Consider the following 20,172-nt stretch of genomic DNA (forward strand, 5'->3'; position numbering starts at 1 on the left):
ACTGCTGGATAACGCAGAGTACTACTAAGCTTTCTGGCAATTACCTGAAAATCAAAGCTCATAGATTTGTCTCATTTCTTTGAGCAATCTTTGTATTTTTAATGGCCTTTCTAGCGATACTGTAAAACATTGTTCATGAATGCTATTTAAGGTGCCTGGTGTGAGTACTTGTATTTGTGGGGAAAAAAAAATATTCTTGCTCTGAAGTGTTTGGAAGTCAAGTATGCAGAACTAAGATACAGATGGGATACAAAAGCAGACTGTAGATGGTGAGAATGAGGGCAGTGATGACTGAATGCTATGTAAAGAAAATTGACTTTTTGGGGGGTGAGTATGGAAAGTACATACTGTGTGGTAAACCTGTGTCTGTCTCAATTAAGAAACATTTATTGTTGAACTGAGATGAGAGTGTACTTAATGCTTTTCAGATTGTGTTCCTGGCTTCGCATGTTTCAGGCTTTTAAACTGGTGTTCTGTTTTGGATTGGGTTCGTGAGATTTTGGTGGTGGATTGGTGGTTTTTGTGGGTTTTTTTGGGGGAGTTTTGGGGTTTTTTGGGTTTTTTTTGGTTTTTTTGTTTATTTTTTGGTTTCTTTGGGTTTTTTTTTTTTTTTGTTTTTGGTTTTTTTGTTGTGGTTTTTTTTTTTTTGTTTGTTTGTTTGTTTTTGGGGTTTTTTTGGTTTGGTTTTTTTTTGTTTTTGGGTTTTTTTAAGCATGTCAGTTCTGCAGGTGGAAAGAAAAAGCAAGCTATGCATTAAGTGGTGTATAGGACAGTCTTGTGATATGTTTAGAAATTACAGTCCTTTCTCATTATCAAGATTTTGGCAACTGAAAATGCCTTTAGGAGAATATCTCCTTTCTAGCAGCAGATATCAGGATTAAGGAAACAATAGGAAGTTTTTGTCTGTCATCAGTTTTATTTTTTGGAAGAAGGTACTTTCATCATCCAGGTATTTGAAAATCTTTTCTATTGAGGAGATAACACAGTGAAAGGAAATAAATTACTCTTTATAGAGTAAGATGATTTGTAATTTAAATATAAATTTCAGTGGCTTCAGTCTATTTTGTTTTTCAGAAATTCCTTCCCTAATTTTGCAGATGATGCATCAGTTTTTCAGTGATGTTGTCAAATAATTGTACCAAATTTTTATTTAGAAACTTTTGTTGAAGGTTTGTTACAAACATAACTTAGTCATGACTCTAGAATAACTGAACTGACATTTTAAAAATTTATGGTTTTACAGAGTTTGATATTTTTTCACTGTACTACCATGAGTATAAACTCTTCATTCTCTTTTTTTTAATACAAATCTATTTGCATTTGTTGAACAATCATTTCCTGATGTTCGTGTTGATGACAGTGAGTTATTAAAAAATAAATTTTTAATAGCAGTTTTAACTTTTTTTTCCTTACTTCTGGAGAGCTAGCTGTAGGTTTTTTGTGCAGAAAGTTGCTATTGTTATGCCAGTCTACCCCCTGCTGGCTACACATTAGTATTAATTAGATTATATATGGAACAAGCAGCTGATTTATTAGAGGGCTGGATTTATAGCAAGGAGGCAAGTTAAAAAAAATGGTATAGAAGGTATCTCAAAAACTCTGAAAAAACAGAGTTGTGATGAAATCAAGTTATTTTGCACCTGAAAAGAGTATTCCTTATCATAAGCAGACTGGGAGAAGCAACTGGTTGGTGAAGCTATTTGGGGTATGTTCATAATGTGTGCTTTCATCTAGGAAACTTCCTCACATGCTTTTATGTTCATTTAATAGGACACATTTAGAATTTTGCAAGCCCAGATTTTAAAGCATGACCCATGCCAGAGTAGGTCTTATGAAGACACTGTGACAGCTGGCATAGGATTATTGGTATTCTGTTAATAACAACAGCAGCATAAGAACATAACTACACTGAATGCTTGTAGTAAAATATGATTTCTGCACATGAAAAGCTAGCCTTTTAATTGGGATGTTTTTTAAGCTGAAAGCAAGACTCACTGGTACTAGTTAGATATATACTAATGCACATCTCTTTTACGTATATTACATCTTACTAGTCTTAAACATTGTAGTTCATGCAGTGACAAAGGTTGAAATGGTTCCTCAGCTCTTCCTTTTTGTCTCTTTAATAGAAGTACAACTTGATACTGTGAAATCAGTCAGTTGATTAAAGAAAGAATGGGCATTACTTCTTGTTGCTTTCCTCGTTCCATACAGTTGATCAACATATTTCTGGAGGTGTGGCTCTCACTGGACATAATTTTACAGGGAAGTGGTGAAATCATCCCTGAAGGTGTTTGAGAAGTGTCTCGATTTGGTGCTGGGTGATGGTTTAGTGGTAACAGTGGCAGTGCTGGGTGGACAGTTGGACTGAATGATCTTAAAGGTCTTTTCCAAACTTGATGATATTTTCTATGATGATGTGCCTGCTTCCCAGTGCTTAGAAGTAAGGACTACCTTGCATGTGCAGTAGGCTGTTCATACACCCAATTATTATGTATAGTTTTGGTGTTTTTTTTGCCATTGTTCATTGGTATATGTTGAACTTGTCATCTACTGTAAACATCCAGTTGGTTTTCTTAATGCTGCTATCTGGCTGTTTTCAATTTCATCCTTTATTTGAAGTCACTTAATCTTGTCTACAAGTAGAACCCTGCATTTGTCCCTCTGAAATTGCAACCTATCCTTTTCTTCTTAAACCATTTCTGTAATTAGTTAAGATGATTCAGATTTCTAATCCTGTCCTGCAACATGTTTTCAGCCCCTCCTAGTAGTTTTTATTATTTCATGTCAAAGAGATCTAATTACATTGAAGTAGGTTGTTTATTAAAACAAGCTCAGCACCAAGTATGTTTTGGTCAGGTTTGTCCTCTTTACATACTTAAAATATCTTTCATTATTGCATTTGATCAGAAATGTTTAAATACTGATGCTAAAGTGAAAACATCAGATAAAATTGTGCCCCCTGAGTATCTGAGACATATCAAAAAACCCAAACCATGCTTGACTTATATTTTCTCATTATTTTATAATATTTAAAACCTAAATAGAGAATAAACTGTAAACTAGTTAGGAGTATTACAGAAAGTTGTTCAGATTTTCTGTTAGTATTATGTAGCTTGCTGTGTCTTTGAAACATAGAGATGAAGTATTTTCTACTTTTTCAGCTGCAAATTAAATTGATTGACTGTTCCAGGATTAACTCTTTTCACCAGGGGAAAAAAGCCTCCAGAAAGAAAGACAAAACCCAGCAGTGTTTGACTGTGTGCATGTGTGGACCTGTTACAGCAAGTCCAGAGTAGGTCCACGAAGATGATCAGAGGGTTGGAGCACCTCTCCTATAATGACAGGCTGGGGTTTTTCAGCCTGGAGAAGAGAAGGCTCTAGGGAGACCTCAGTACAGCCTTTCAGAACATAAAGGAAGCTTATAAAAAGGAGGAAGAGTGCCTTTTGACAGGGACAGTTATTTTACATGGACAAGGGGGAACAGTTTTAAACAAGGAGAGATTTAAATAGCTATTAGAAACTTCTGTACTCTGGGGGTGGTGAGCTGCTGACACAGGTTGCCCTGAGAAGTTGTGGATGCCCTGTCCCTGGAAATGGTCAAGGCCAGGTTGGATGGGACCCTGAGTATCCTGGTTTAGTGGAAGTTCCCTGTCTGTGACAGAGAGATTGGCACTAGATGAGCTTCAAGATGTCTTCCCACCTAAACCATTCTGTGCTATACCTCTGATGAATGTGGGACAGTATTTGCACAGAAATCTTTGCTTTTGTCAGTTACCTGTGTACAGCAGCAACATTGATGGTTTTACTGTCCTATACAGGAACACTTTTTTTATGTGATCAAAGCATGTCCATAGACAACTTGCAGAAGAACAGCTTTTTCTGCATTTTTATGCATCTAAAATAGTGAGGTTTCTTTAATCCCTTCTCTCCTTATTTTTGTGCTTTACTCTATCAGCTCCCTCAAGCAATGCTTTCAATGGCAAAGCTCTTTTCTGAATCTGCTTAGAAAGTCATACTGAATGATACTTGAGAACCCCATCAGCTCCATGCTCTATCTGGATTCACACTCCAAACCGCTAACATTGCACCTTCTTGCACAACTGTGAGATTTGTTTATGACTGTACATCTGACTTTGTTCTAGTTCTGTGTGGTGCTTGTACCAGGTCTAATTCCATTGCTCCTGCTGTCCTGGCTCTCAGTATCGTCCAATGAAGTTGTCAATCTACTTGAAGTTTGACTGTTATCCTCCTCATCAGCTGTTGTAACATGACCTAGGGGTTTTTTTTTTGTTTGTTTGTTTTTAACCTGTTCTTATTTGCAGACAGTGTAACAAATATTTGTTTTAAACCAGATGTTAGAGATGTGAACTCAGTGTAATAAATGAACACCATGAATTGTAACAACTTTATTCCTGTCTGCGCTTGCAGATAGTACATGGAAAAGATGAACAGACATCTGTAAATGGGAAGCTGTCTATTTGCATAAACAGAAATATGTGGTACATTCAAGAGTTAGTTATTTTCCATGGGTACCAATATATGGGGTTAAACAAGGGCATTATGAAGTGTTGACAGATTGGTTATTTTTTGCTACTCTTATACTGGTCCTGTAGAACAGACTTTCCAAGCAGCTGTCACTTGGATCTACTCTTTTGATAGTTAAAACTAATAGATTTGGGGTTGTCTGGCTTAGTTTTTGTTTTTTTTTTTTTCTAGTTACAGTTCATTGTAAGTTAAATGAGCCTGTATGAAATAGGCTCTGCAGTTTCTATTTTTCTACCTGCCATTTGCTAAATATGACATTATGTAAATTTGTATTTAAATTGCATGCTTTATAGGTTGTATTTTGTGTCCCTGCAGGAGATCTGTATTGCAAAGCATAATGAGAAGATCCAGCAACGTCGCCAGAGCGCGGAGGAGTACAAAACGCACCATACTGTTCAGATGGTAAGTCTGAGTTTTCCACTGTTGGGCTTAGCCTGTCATTAATAGCTTGCATTCCTCATTATACATTAATTAGGGGAGCATTCAGAGTGATAGCTCTTTCAAAAGATGATGTGTATCCCTGACCTTTGCACCATGGATTTCTGTGTTATATTATGCTGGCAAGGGGGAGTATATAGTTCTGTTAGGAAGACATGGGAACCAAGCAACGGAAACAGTTCTTTAGCTAGGTTGTTTTGTTATGTTTATCATCATGTGCACACAGATGATTCTGAACATCTCTGAGTACCATGTCGGGTATGCTGATAGGAGTAAGGAAATCGCACATATTTATTCTTGAATCTTAATAAGCTTGTTTACTACTTTTCTTCCTTCTACTAAAGCAATTACTGGAATTATGTTGTATAAACTTGTAGTTCCAGATGGATGCTCCATGTTTTTTTCTTAGTCTCGTTGCAGAGAATAGACCAGCTGGTCTCTTATGCTGTACCTAATAGTCTTATCTTAAAGAATATTCAAATTTTGGACTAGGTCTTGGGAGCTGATGTAGTATCAATATTTGATAAAGATCGCTGACAAAGATGCATTGAAATCCAAGTCACTTTAATTCAGTCTTCAGTTAGATTAGTGAAAGTGATTCTATTTCATCCTTATACATTTTTAACATTGATATTTTTGTCCAGGAAGTCAGCTGCATAATTTATTTTATGAAAAGGCTACTTGTCAAAGGCAGTATGTATTGGAATATTCTTTCAGGAATTTAATTTTTTTTTTTCATAAGTTCTCACAATAAGGCAGAGGAAGTTACTGTGGGGACTGTAGACCATTTATCAGTCTTACAAATAAGACTTGACAAAGCCAAAGGATTTCATTATCACTCAAGTACTGCAGAGCTTTATATTAGGGAGTTGCCTGCTTGAATGATATAAAGAACCTTATGTTAATTTTTTTGTTTGTGTGGGTTTTTTCTGATAAAAATGTGACTGAAAAATTCTAGCATTATGGTAAAATAGGTTTTAAATTACTGGATTTCATTAAGAATTTTGAAAAGATAACTCTTAGAAAACTTTGGAAAAAGAGTCCAAATTTGAAACTAAAGAAAAATTGCGATTTTACTATTTTACTTAAAGCGAAACAAAACCAAATACACAAGTTGGCCAAAACAAAAAAAAACTCCTTGATTTTGAGACTGCTTCAGGGAAAGTTTGATCTGAATGCATAGGTAATGCATGCAACATTCAGGTACAGTGATAGAACTTCTTTTCTTCCTTTCTTTAAATTTCTGTTCTAACTTCTTTGCCCATTGTTCTTATTTTCTTTTACCACATGCTTCTCCTCCTCTTCACCTTTTTCTGTTTTCTGTCCTTACTATTTTTCAGACATGTTCTCATCTTTCTCTCCCTAACGCATCTATACTTCCTTCCTTCCAAATCACAGGAGTTGGCTTTTTATGAAGGACACCAGGCCACTAGCTGACTTATGAAAATGGCAGGCAGACACTGCTTTTGTGGTGACTGAATGAGAGTAAAAGATTCACAAAAGTGATCAGAATTTTTGATTATGAAGATACGCTTTCAAAAGTAATATTAAATGCTGTGAGTCATCTTAAGAATTAAAGCTGCTCAGGGTTTTTGCTTTGTGGTCAGCTATTACATCACTTTTCCTCATAGCTTCTGAACTTGAATGCAGTGAATTTCACCTTCTGGTAATTAGCTTCCATTTCCAGTAAATTTCACTGAGGAGTGGGTATTTGTTTCAAAGGTGTAGTAAGTCTTGCTGAAGTTCTGTAAGAAAGATTAGTTAAAGGAGATGTACCCAAAGGTGTGTTTTCCATGAGGTAAAATAGCTGTACAAAAAAAATATGCAACTGTCCTAGGTGGGAGGAAGGCCTTTACTTAAGTGCAGTTATGTAAAATCAAGCTGGATGAAGTAACAAAAGCTGGAATAAACAAACAAATATTTACTGTTGTAAATGTAAGTGTGAAAGCATTTACTTAATTTGCTCGCTATTGGGTTCAAAACTTTGTGATGTTGAGTTCTGTGAATTCTTGTACTTTGAGAATACTAATACGTCTTGTTTAAATGGACAGCCTTGCGATTTGGACTGTCATTTTGTTATTGGAATGAGGGGTAAATGGATACTGCTTTGCCCTCTGGTTAATTTATGTAATTTTACTTCAAGGGCACCTCTCTAAGTATAGTATTCTGTCACTTGTTATTTCTCATCTCTCAAAGTAACAAGTCTGCCAAGTGTTCCTGTTCGAGATTGAAACATTTTTTACTGAGCTTTGCATTTCTTTGAGAAAACAAACCAGGAAATGTATACTATTTTCTAAGGGGAAGTCAGAGGCCAAATTTTGAGGTTATGTTTATTTAAGAAGTAACTTTTTAAGTAACTCTTCTCATTTAGAAGAAGAGTTTTTTCTAGTGAAGCCAAATAGAACACTGGATGTAACATTTACATATTTTCCATATATTTTCTCAGAAACGAGATCAGTTGCAAGATGAAGAGGAAAGAAAGAGCTCCTGGGTTAGTCAGGAGCGACAGAAAACCCTAGACAGACTTCGTACATTTAAGCAGGTAACAGAAGAACAGTTGCTCTTTTCTGGCTGTTTTGTTCCCCAAGGAAATTCTCACTCATTCCAGTAATAGCATTCACTTTCCTATTAGTGATTCTCTTTCATTGTATCATTAAGTGGTCTTTGGAAAATTCACAACAAAATATGGCATTGTTGGTAACAGATTTCTCTAGCTGTTGCATTCCCAGTGCCATAATAAGTTTCTGTTTACTCTTACCTTGTTACAAGACACTTGGCACATATTCCTGAGAAGTACAATCTAAACGGTACTTCCCAACAAAGAGCATTGCCATCTGACATGACCCCCTGCTGCTGATTGCTGGAATACCTGCCCCTTCTTATTAAAATGGAAGCATCAGACAGTGCATAGAAGGTGGAATGAAGGGGAAGGAATAAGAAAAGGGCTGAAAGTGAAAGAAAGCAGAGACTGTATTAATTGGTGAAGACTTTTTGTTGTATACATTAAAAAAAACAAAGGTATGAGAAGTTTCTTTGCTGGAAAGTTTTCTTCTTCAGCAGTATATTCATGTCCTTATTGTTTGCAAGGTTCTTGAATTCTGTAACTTCTGTAAATTGAAGCAAATTTACTTACTTTAACCATCAACTGTTTGTGAGCTGACTTTTTCTATTATCATACTAATATTGTTACAAGTTATTGCTTTAGGCCTTCCACAGTTGTGCAAAAAATTAGACCTGTCTTTCAGAAGCAGCTTAATTTTTTGCTTTAAAAAGGCTGTGGCTGAAACTAATATGAAAAGACTGATAATGAGGCAGCAAATTTAAGGAGTAAATTAAGGCTGAAAGTCTTCGATGTTCTCAAGATATACCTTTTAAAACTGTTTGATTCACATATAAGGCCAGTGTATTAAGTCAGGACTGGTCTGTACTTGCAGAGGGAGCCACTGACCAGATTTAGAAGAGGAAAGCAAGAGGGAATTTCGAATTTTTGTTTCCAGTAAAAAACCAGTTTTGAATGTGTAATCTGATTCATAGTAAAATCATAATTCTAACCTATGTATTTCACTGATTTAACTAATCAAATTGTGACTTAAATAAAAATAAAAAATATGAATAATTTTTTGCATAAAGCTGGGAATGTATTTGCTTTGTTTTTACATAGAGAGCGAAATGAAAATTGTTTGTCAGAAATGATAAGTACGTAAAATCTAAAATAGTCCATTGCATGTGCTTACGTAATTGTCAATACCTTATTCACTTTAGCGGTACCCTGGGCAAGTAATACTTAAATCAACCAGACTACGGCTGGCCCATGCAAGAAGAAAATGTGCAGCCAGCTCAGTGCCCTGTGTCGAGCAGCCTCAATCTTTGCCAGCAACCATACAAATCCAAGACAAGAGTGAGGAGGTGGAATTGGAAAAAGCAGTTCAGCCTTTGCAAGTGCAGGAATCCACAAGCCTAAAACAACTTCAAGATGTCTCTTTGCCTCCTAATGGTGTTACCTCTGAACTGCCCCATGTTAGCACTTCTCCACTCACCAGTGACCAGCTTCAACCAGAGACTGCTACTGGAGTGCAGCTTCCACCCCCTTTGCCTCCGCCACCTCCACCTCCACCTTTGCCCTCCAAGGAAGATGCCACCAAATCCTTAGAGAAAAGTGACAGCTTTGTTAAACGTCAGAGTGTGGAGAAGGGAGTCCAGCATTCTTCTGGTGTCCCGCCAGCACACCTGTTCGATAGCAGTCAGCTAGTCAGTGCCAAGAAGAAGCTTAAGAAAACTGGTGATCTAGAGGGTTTACAGAGGAGGAGAGGTAGTGTTTTAATTTCTGCATATTTAATGTAAAATTTGTTGTTATTAATTTAAAAATTGCAGTGCATATCCGTTCGTCTTTTGAATTGCTCTGTAGGAAAGTTTATACTGTGATTAATTTATTATTAATGGGAAAGCTGTCAAATCCTTTCTAGCTGAGAAATGCTAGCAGTTTGAACTCCAGAGCTTTAACGACAGCATGGCGTACTTGTTCAGTGGAAAAACAGTTGTGAAATTTAGTCTACATTATCCCATGTCAGACTAGACAGAAAATGGACCTAAATGCTGTTGAAAAGAATATTTATATATTTAGTTTCTGCCAGCCTTGTAAATATTCTATGCTTCACTTGAGGATGCAGTGTTCTATTTAATAACAGAATAACAATATTTTTTATGTAGTACTATTGTTTATTTTACTGACTTATATTTTGTCTTGCAATTTTTTATAAAGCACCTATTGTGTGTGCAATTTTAAATACATCATAATATGACAAATATAAGTTCAAATCAATTATCCCTCTTAAGAATACTCTTAATGTCTGCAGCAGCACTCCACCTGCTGCTCCATATCCCCTGAGATGTTTCAAGTTTCTAAGTGGCTTCAGAAATTGTCTCTTGTGTGACAGACAGGGACATTACAGTCCGTCCCTCCTCCCTCAAATGTGCAATACTGTATTCTTTTATATTTCTCTTCTCATTGTGTCTTTTCTGTCTAGGCCTTTAGTGGGATGGACAAAGATTATTCCTAAATGGAAAACAGGTTTTAAAAAACATATTGTACAATGTACAGAAAAGAACCTGGAGATAGATACATATTGATAGAGAGGTGCTGCACAAATTACATGCTATTGTATGCAAGGTGTTTAAACTTTATTATACTTTATTATAATGCATTCTCCGGGCTGAAGATCTTTCCCGCTCATGGTTCTTAAAAGAGCAAAAGCCTGATTTTTGCAGAAAACTCATTTCAAAATTAGTGATAAAGGAAGGATTTGCCATAAAGAACTATCTCTGACTTCTTTGTTTTCATTAATGATAAAGTAAGACAATTTTTATAACTGTGCTGGGACTAGATGCTAACAAATACCCAGAGAAGCAGGAAAATGCATGCTCTTGCAATTGACTGTATTGCTGCTTCCCTTGCTGAGAAATAGTCATGTAGTAGGTAAAATTAGCCTAAAAATGCAAGTGGTAAGAATGGATCGCGCATGCCAGTATGTAAGACACGTACTCATTACCTGAGTTCTAAAGTAAAAAAAGATGATGCAGTAAACACTTTCATTATGCTGAAATCCTTGCAGTTTATATGACTTTCCTGACTGCAGACAGAAAAGCCACATTGTTCAGAACGTTTTATTTCCTGATAGGGAGTTAAGTAGTTACAAAAGTTCTAATTGTCTGTATAAACCAGCTTGGACCCGATAATAAGGAAGATTATTTAGAAGCTAAAACAGTATTGGAGCAACCATTATATTTATAGTATGGGACTACCATATTAATAGTATGCAGGCACTTTTTGTTCTGTAGAAAATAAAAACTAAAACTGATAAAATTTTGTGAAAATAATACTGAAGGTCTTTTGATTTGCTGCAGTGAGTTCCCCGATGGATGAAGTGCTGGCTTCCTTGAAACGTGGCAGCTTTCACTTAAGAAAAGTTGAGCAGAGAAGTCTCCCTCCTTTTCCTGATGAAGATGATAGCAATAACATCTTGGCGCAGATCAGGAAAGGGGTGAAACTGAAGAAAGTACAGAAAGATGTTTTGAGAGAATCCTTTACAATTCTGCCTGATACTGACCCTCTGACAAGGAGCATCCATGAAGCATTGCGAAGGATTAAGGAAGCATCACCTGAGTCAGAGGATGAAGAGGAGAGTTTGCCTTGCACAGACTGGGAAAACTAACCTGTAATTAAGCTATATTTAAAGATAATATTTCTGCAGCAGTTTTTTTATAACACTAGCAGTTAAGCCTCAGGTTGTGCATTCTAGGAGACTTAGTAGGAATGTGACTAAACTGTCTGATGTCCAGTGTGATAAAAAAAGCACATACGAATTGAGTATCACTGACTTTTCAAAGAATTTTAGGTTTATAGTAAGGAAAACCTCTTTTTAGACAATATGTTAGCCTTTTACTCTTCCAGTACTTCTGCTGAATATTGACACGATGACTTAAGAAAAAAGCTCTATTTTATTTAGTAAATTTGAAGGGACAGTTCCCAGTTTACCTAAAAAGTTTAAAAAGCAGCATAATCAGTCTAGGACACACCTTGTACTTACTTTCTAATTATTTCTAGCCTTGTAAAAATTGGATATGTCTTATTTCAGACTGAGTAACTTCTAAGTGAAGGACAGTTAGGTTTGAATGCTGAACACATTGAAATCTCAGGGGTTATCCTGAGTGGCTGACTTCTTGATGGCTTGGTTTCAGTCTCTAAAATCTGACTTAAGTGAATTTCCAGGCTATAAACAGTAAATATACAATTTATGCTTCTGCTAGTCATATGAATTCCATGAACTTGCATTAATATTAAGCTACAGTGCCTGAAAGTACAGATATTAGACTTCAGCAGGTGAAATTAATGATTTCAGAACAAACCAAAAATTGGCAAAAGATCAGTTTTCAAAATAATTGCTGCATCAGTAGCACAAAGATATTTGTGACTGCAGCAGCAGCTTAGGACACTTCTCTGTGGTGGCTCTCTCATTTTACTTACATGTGAATGAACTTGAGTATCAATGAAGGTTCCCACTAAACCAAAAATCTGAGAAACCAGAGGTATGACAATCTGTAAAGAAATTAAAAATCTGTTTAGAAAGGCTATTTAACCAGAATGGAAGACAAATATTTGTAATCCTTGCAACACAGTTAGCAGTAGAAAGGAGATAACATTTTTGAAAGTTTACAATCCAGCATTTCTACCATGGTTAGTTGTTACCATAGCTGGAGAGTGACTGTTGGTAAAGTGCTACAGCTGTTTAAAAAACTGATTCTGACTTGGCACATCATCTGCTGCATGTTCTTATGATTATGAAATACTGTCTCAATCTGTTGCATTGATATGGTATTTCCAAATTATAATATTTTAATTTTTTTAAAAGGAAAATAAATGCTGAGTTCAATTCCTCATGAACTAGCCATTGGCCCCCCTAATGATACCACACTGTTTAATTATGTCTTGCTCCTTCTATTCCATACCAAATGTACTGCTAGTTTTGGAGTTGAGACTCCAGGAGTGGAGATGTGCTTAAACTCCAAGTGAAAATAATTTTGCTTTCATGTAAATTCTTTCTATTCTTGCATATTGAAAACTCCCACTACCACAGTTCTTCAGAAGTCAAGTGACAGCTGTAAGAAAAGACATGTCTTGGAACTAACTTGGCTTTCTTAGTTCAGTTGCAATTAGATTGCAATCTAATTTCCTAGATAACAGATCAAATTTAAACTTTGTGATTTGACTTTGATTTTAGTAAATCTATCTGACTGTTTAGAATTTTGTTTGCATTTTTTCGGCAAGATCCAAAGAAATTTTCCAAAACTGACTTAATTGTTTTAAAATCAAATAGGTTGACCTCCTAAGCATTTTACGTTGGAAGTGCATCTTAGAAGTATTCTGTGGTCATTGTCACACAACGTAAATATAGGTTGTTTCTGCTATTTGCAGCACTATAAAAGGAGTTCAGAATGCAGGCTGAAAATCACTGCTGCATGTTCCCTGGTTGTTGTCTGCTTTTTACCAGTCTACATCCTGCTGAAGTCCTGTGAAATCATTTGGACCTAAAAGCAGGATTCAGTGTCAGTTCAGTGTCAGGAGTATGTGCTCCTTGTTCTTTACATATCTGGGACTTGCTTTCTCTTACCAATGTTGTATTTTATTACAAAAGCAACCCTGTTAGGGGTTGTTTTAGGCAAGATTATTTAACACATAATAGTTTAGATTGAAAAATGGTTGTAAAGAATAGCTCAGAAAATAGCTCAGAAATAGCTGTATTAACAGCTCAGAAAAAACAAGGAAGGCCCTTGCTATCCAAGCACATGAAGTAATTTGGGAGAACAGAGATTGAGACAAAGCCCTTGAAAAATTCAACTGAAAAAATACTTTCCATATAGATGAGCATACTTGCTTGAAGATACAGACTGGTTTACTAGCATTCATCATACAAGACAGAAGTAATGAAAATCTGTTGTAGAAATAGCAGGCTAGTATTTTTTACTGTAAGGTTATCCACTTAATATCATGGTTTAAGATTGACCTACTGGTTTTTAACTTAAAAGCACTACATGTGCCAAAACGGTAGCATAGAGATTTTAGGTTGAAAACATGTTTACAGAAGTGTGTTTGCACATATTTTATATGAATTATGCTTAATTATATGTATGTCTGTGTAGGCTAAGTGCAATGCAGATTTTTGCCTTACAAAATGGAGGCTAAATCTGATACAGTGATACATATTTACTAAGTACCAGAAAGTTCCTTGATATATGTGAAGGGAGTATTAGCAGTGCTCAGTGAAGTGGATTCATTAATTATTGAAGTTTGAAGACAAAACTAATAGTAACTAATTCTTGCAGGAGATCTAGTAATTTCCCGTATCGCCTGTTCTGTGAGTTAACAGAACTTTCTACATAAAGTAACATCTTTTTAAGAGCAGTTCTTTCCAGACAGACACTCCAAAACATGTAAAAAGATACTGAGGCATTCGGTGTATTGAAGTAGCTGAGCAAGCAGTATAAATATCTAGTAGCTTCTGTATGAAAAATCTGAGAGATTACTGATTATCAAAAGTATCCTGAGAATATCTGCGTATGAGTACATAATAGTGCACCATAGTACACTAAGAGTACTATAAGTAATGCAGAACCTGAGTTCCTGTCAGTGGTGGACAAAGTAACAGGCAAGAAGGGAGCTTTTGTTCTCTGTAGTCTCCTAATCCAGTATTTTAGGCCTCTTAAACTCTAATCTGTGTTAACTGCCAATAATACCAGAAGGCAAAAAAAAAAAAAAAAGACCTGGTCATGTGTGTGTTCTGGCTCCAGAGTCACTGTGTCATTATCCTGGGAGCAAAGAGAACCTTTGCTCAGTACACACTACTCAGTATATTGCATGTTACCTAATATGTTGAGAATAGCAGAGAATATTTGTACTGCCGTTTAGCTTTTCAGATGTTCCTTTTTCTTTCTTCCCAAACAGGTGCTTGACAGCCACCAACGTGCAAAAAGAAACCCCAGTTGAAGATTACTTTTCATCTGCATTTCTGAGAATTCAGAGCCAGCAGTTATGACCATCAGTTCCACAGGAGGCTTTCTTTGGCAAAGAAATAGTCTTTCTTTGGCAAATGACTCAGTACGTGGAAAAAAATGGCCTGAAATGTTAATTTCAGGTCACTTTTTTCTTTATTTGTTCAGACAAATTCTGGTTTGGGCACGAAGCTAAGTTGTTAAGACATGCATTTTATACTATCAAGAATGCCCAATTCTTAAGCACTTTTTATATTTGCTTTAGTAATGTACGGCCAGTTAAGTGAGGGGGCCATTTTGAGTTGGGAGACCATTTGCTGTTAGAGTAACTTTGGGGTTCCAAACCAGCTGTAAAATGGCCCCTTCACTGCACTGAATATCTCATGTGCTTGAAAATTCAACTAAATGACTCCCTGTAGAGAAGCTTGCTGTGTAGCAGTCTGATATTCCAGAAAGAGAATTCCTAGTTGCACTACAGTAGCTGAAATTCAGTAACATGCAACTAAGACTTTTTTTCTTCTTAGCTTGAAGAAGCATATATCAGTATGAAAAGCAACAAGTGACCACAGCACAATGAAAATTAAGAGTTGAATTCAGTACATATTCAAAAATATGTTTGTTTCCATCATGATATATTTAGCAAGACATACTGCAGCACCTTTTTAGAAGGTCATGTTTAGTCTGACATCTTTTTAAAGTAGACATTTTCATGCTTTTTAAAAATATTTAGCTATGCTGAATCAAGTTAGTTATACTTTTATCATTTGTTATAAGAAGCAATATTTTGTAATTTCATACTTAAAAATATTTTTCTCTTTTGGTTTAAAATGGCTTTTGATTAGTATAAGCAGCCTTCTTTAAAAAAGATCAAAGCACTTAAGCATTCTGATAATTGAGTTGTGAAAATCATGCTATTCTTGCTGGTTTTCATTATTCCCTTTAGTGGCTGCGAAAATGTTTGTATTTCATACCCAAAAGCCTACTGGCTGAAAGAAATTTCTTTTGATTCTGACTGTTTTATTTTTAAAGGGAGAGTTACAACTTCCTCTGCAGTGAATACTTAGGAATAGTCCTAAACCTCATGACTAATGGCTGCAGGCAGCTACTCTTAGGATACCACAGTACCAAGAGGTATGTCATACAGAGATACAAGTAGCCTTGTGCCACCTAAAAACCTCATGTGGTATTAAAAATCAGGCCGTTACACTTCTAGGAAAGCTGAATTTCCACTAGCATTCTGTTTTTACTAGTGTAACATACACTGTGTTTGAGAAATACACAGTCCCTGTCCTTTGTGTTGTGTGGTCCATTCACTGTTCCTCTTTTGACAGATAAACTACTTTATGGGGATCTGGGTTCTTTTAAGTGGAGTTACTCATTGCTGCTGTCGTGTAATGGAACACGTACTGTGTTAACATTTTTAACAGGGGATTTCACGTCTTGCCGTTTACTTACAGAGAGAGAAGCAGGAGACCTTACCTTAGCAATAGGCTGTGTAATCTAAAGGAACCTCAGCTCTGGGACCCTTCAGTCTATTGAAGATGTTTTGCTGTGGCTGTCCAAAAATTAAAGCTCTGTCAAACATCTCGAAAGGATTTTCTTAACCATGTTGCCTTACTTATAAAGTTAGTGAACATTGATTTTCAAAGCACCTGTGAGCAGCGTTACTGTAGAATTGTATAGATTTTGCTGTGTTAGTTGCTAGGTCTCTATTTTTCAGCTGTGTGAAACACCTGATACTGGCTTTCCACAGGCCTAAAACTACATGATGCTTTTTTTCTTAAACTTATTCTCCAAATTCTGTGTTACATGGTATGGTTGCAAGCTGTCTGATGCTGTATTCATGCAGCAATAACAGCACTTTAAAGGTTCATAATCATGCGACACTGCCTATACCATCAGCTGTTTTGTTCTAATTTGTTAGTATTCTAAGTTCCACCACACATTAAAACCAAGGTTATCAAATAACTTTTTGGCTGTAGCACAAAACAGAACTTCTATGTAGAATGATAATACACATTATATATTTCATCTGAAACTTAGTGCTAAATTAAACAAGCAACTTTTATGTTCATTTTTTTCCTATTTTCCAGCCTGCAGTTTCTTTCCTTGGAATATGCATAGAGAACACTAGCAAAATTTCAAGCCGAGGAAAAATAGTGTAATTTTAAAGTATTTGTACAGTGGTTCCCTTGCACAACACGTTTGTCTGCAGTTTACCACTGTGTTGTAATCTAAATAGCTTCATGCTGTACTCTACTACAGTTTTCATATATGTTTGCCATGTGATCTGTCATCTTTGCCTTGAAAAATGTGTGCATGATTGATGAAATTACTCTTCTTAATCTGTTTCATATTTAGCTGAAATCTTAGATTTCTGTAGAAGCTTAGTCTCAATAGAAATGGAGTTCTCATATGAGCATGTATTTTATGGGCACACAAAAAGTAGTTGTTACGCTGATCATAGCAGTATGTATCAGTTCAAAACTGCCATCTGTGTGGAAAACGAATGGGTTTTTCCCTACATTCTGCTCAAAAAAAAAAACAAAAAAAAACCTGATTTAAATCTTCGTGAGTCACTAGATGTCACAATTTCACATAATTTTCACTTTGATAAAAAAGTTGTGAATATGTAGTGTACACAGGCTAATTCATAAAAGGTACCATCCTCTGCCATGTGAAATTTTCCAGTGGGATGGCTACTGCAGAAGAAGGGGAAAGTTTAGTGCATTTACAAAAAACTTAGGGAAATTATGACAGTCCTGCGTTGAGGTCAGTTCCTCCACAGCTGAGAAAAGCTGTAATAATTGTGTTGGTCTGCGAGAAATCTTGGCAAGCATCACTGAGGAAAAACACGTAAACATGCGCAAGGAAAAAGAGCCTCCATAAAAAGACCTGCCTATGGATATTTTTCATTTTATTGTTGTGGCTGCATTGTTCTGTTGCTAGTTATTTATCTTAAGTAGTTTGTCAGCTCTTGGGCTTTTCCTATTTTTAGAAACTTCTTTCTTTTTTCAAATTAGAAGTTTTACTATGGTATTACTGACCCAGTGAAGTAAAGATTTGGGATGCATAATTGTTTATTGTACAAATGCTTATGTAAGGACTGAAAAACCTTTTATGAGTGGGAACAAGAAACTAAATATTCCATTTCTGCTAAAATAACCAAAATGTAAGGTAAACAGCAATAGTCTTGTTCAGAAATTGAATTTGTATCAACAAGGATTTCATGTTCTCATTCATGGAGGTTCCAGATCTTTTACAAATGACCAATAGTCTTACTCACTTTACTGTATTTTCATGTTAGTTATCTGTCTAGGGTAGATGAAGGCTTTTTTTTTTATTCTTTGAACATCACTTCTAAGTTTTGCCTGGTTTTGTTTGTTGGTTTTTTTTTAATCTGACAGTCTGCATTCTACACCAGACACTTGTAAAATAAATTAGTATGATTATATATTGTGTACTTTTGTGACTGAATTGGGGATAGAACTCAACATACTTCACTACATTATTTGTAAAGAATCATTTTGAGTATAAGCACTATATTCTGTACTGTTTAATAATAAAGTAATGATAGATGCATTATTGAAGATGCAACTTATTGAGAAGAGGAGGCAGAAACATTATTGGTTTAATGTTACCCTTATTCCGTTTGTTGCACTGAATTTCAGGAGTATAATTTGTAAATCAAGTTTGCTCATGCGTGTAATCAAATTTTATTTTCATTGTAATGCTTATGTGATTAAATTACCTGGATGTATTTCTGGTAATGATTTCATAAGCATGAACAATATGTTGTTGATGTTTCGCATTACAGCATTAATGTTAAGAACAAGCAAAGCTTCTTGCAAAGAAAAGGAGTAACAGAAGCACCTTACTGGGAGAGCATGTTGCATGATTTCAGTCCTCTTGGAGCTGACAGACAGTAGGTCATCCTAAACTTGACTGCAAATTGCTCTTTGGTGTAATAAGCACATCAACATACTGCTATCAATGCTATCAACACAACGGCTGTTTTTAACCTAAGAAGTATACTGTAATTTAAGTTTTCCTACAAAGTGAATTTATATTTAATTGCTGCCTAATAGATAAATACTTAGAATTTCTAGGAGGGTTAAGGGAGGGTGGTGGGCATGCCAGTATATTTGTGGGAGGGGCTGTTGCATATATGGGTCTTTGTACTTCCCATTCAGTTTGACTGTTACTCCAAAACTCACAGCTCTGGCTTTGGTGAATCTGCAACCTGACATTATGTATTTTTATTGTGATTCAGGTCTTCTTTATTCTGTGGCTCAGAGCTTCAGAATTTGACAGAAAAGGTCATCTTTCCATTCTCAAATGTGAATGCTCTGTACCTCTAACATGGAAAATGACCAAGCAATGAATTTTATTCTCCTGAGTTTTTAATATTAATGTGTAGAGCATTATCTAAAGCTTGTTAACCAGTAGTGTGTCCATTGAAAACAAGTAGAAAGGATGAAGACCATTTTGGTGCATATAGTCCAAACTCTGCAGAGACTTTATTCCAGAGACTGTCACCTATCCAGGAATTAATTTGCCATAAACTGGCTTGATTTTCAGAGTATAAACATAGTTTTGACTTCTGAATTGGTAAATAGGTGTTGGGCATTGGGGATATTCACTTAACATCTTCCAGCGTGTTGTTGCTGTTGCTGTATGTTTCAAACTTCATTTTAAGTGTATACAAACTTCATTTTAAGTGTATACATCATGAAAGCTAAAGAAATACAGATGGCTGCAAGTTGTCTTACATGAATGAAGCCAGTGAAGCTTAATGAAACTAACTTCTTTGTTAAGCTTGTAGAATAAATAAGAAATAATGAAAACAAATTTTCCATTCACTAGCTTTGTGCAATATTATCATTAGACTAAGACACTACTAGCACATTGTGCTTGGCTTTAAGAAAGTTCTTTAATTCCATTATATTCAAAAGGACATATTAAATGCATATTTTATTGTAAACAACTCTGCAAATTTACTATGCCTGAAAATGCTCAAAGTTATTAAGTATTAAGCACAAGTATGTTTAAAAAAAAAAGTTTAATAACTAAACAAAGATTTCTAGCAATACCTAGAAACTAAAAAAAGTTCTAATTGTCTGCTTCTTGGTCTTTTTTCTTTAGTGCAGCTTTTCTGCAGTGCAAGTTTATTGCTGTGTATTTCATAGGGTTTTATTATCATGATTCAGAAATATAAACCTGTACGCAAAGTACTGCATTCACCTTATTGTACATGCGATGTAACATCATACTCACAGTTTTGGTGCTTTAAAATTATTCCTCTTTTCTTTATTAAAGGATATTTATTTGATCACTGTCTTGGTTTTAACTTTATGTACTAGCATTAAAAAAAATACTTTTGGTACAGTTTGGTTCCTACAAAAAGACATTTCAGATCTAATTCATTTCAGCTCCCATTGGTATTCTTACGGCTCCTCAATGGAGTTGTAAGAATAATGAGTTTCCCTGTCATGGTTTAATGGTAGGTGGTTGCATCTAAGCTATGTTGCAGCATGGAATATTGGTATTTAGGTAACATCTTTGTAAATGAAGCCACATTAACAATTAAATTATTACAGAAGAACCTTGCTTCTAAATAATGCTGGGTAGTTGTGTGTAGTT

General features: G+C 35.6%; 1 protein-coding gene across 3 annotated transcripts in view; it reads left to right on the plus strand.

Annotated features, from left to right (window-relative positions):
* The window catches only part of JMY (junction mediating and regulatory protein, p53 cofactor), a 64,382-nt gene extending 44,521 nt beyond the window's left edge, over positions 1-19,861 (plus strand). For 2 of the 3 annotated variants that reach the window (XM_041470613.1, XM_041470615.1), the window contains 5 exons: positions 4,864-4,950; positions 7,433-7,528; positions 8,749-9,295; positions 10,888-11,198; positions 14,483-19,861. In XM_041470613.1, the coding sequence (XP_041326547.1) occupies positions 4,864-4,950; positions 7,433-7,528; positions 8,749-9,295; positions 10,888-11,195 (1,038 nt within the window). In that variant the 3' untranslated portion in view covers positions 11,196-11,198; positions 14,483-19,861. The remainder of the gene's footprint in view (positions 1-4,863; positions 4,951-7,432; positions 7,529-8,748; positions 9,296-10,887; positions 11,199-14,482) is intronic. The other variant, XM_041470614.1, reaches the window with a different exon arrangement.
* Positions 19,862-20,172: the final 311 nt, after the last annotated feature.

Source organism: Pyrgilauda ruficollis, unplaced genomic scaffold (assembly GCF_017590135.1).
Source record: "Pyrgilauda ruficollis isolate IOZ18807 unplaced genomic scaffold, ASM1759013v1 scaffold25, whole genome shotgun sequence".
Lineage (NCBI taxonomy): Eukaryota > Metazoa > Chordata > Aves > Passeriformes > Passeridae > Pyrgilauda > Pyrgilauda ruficollis.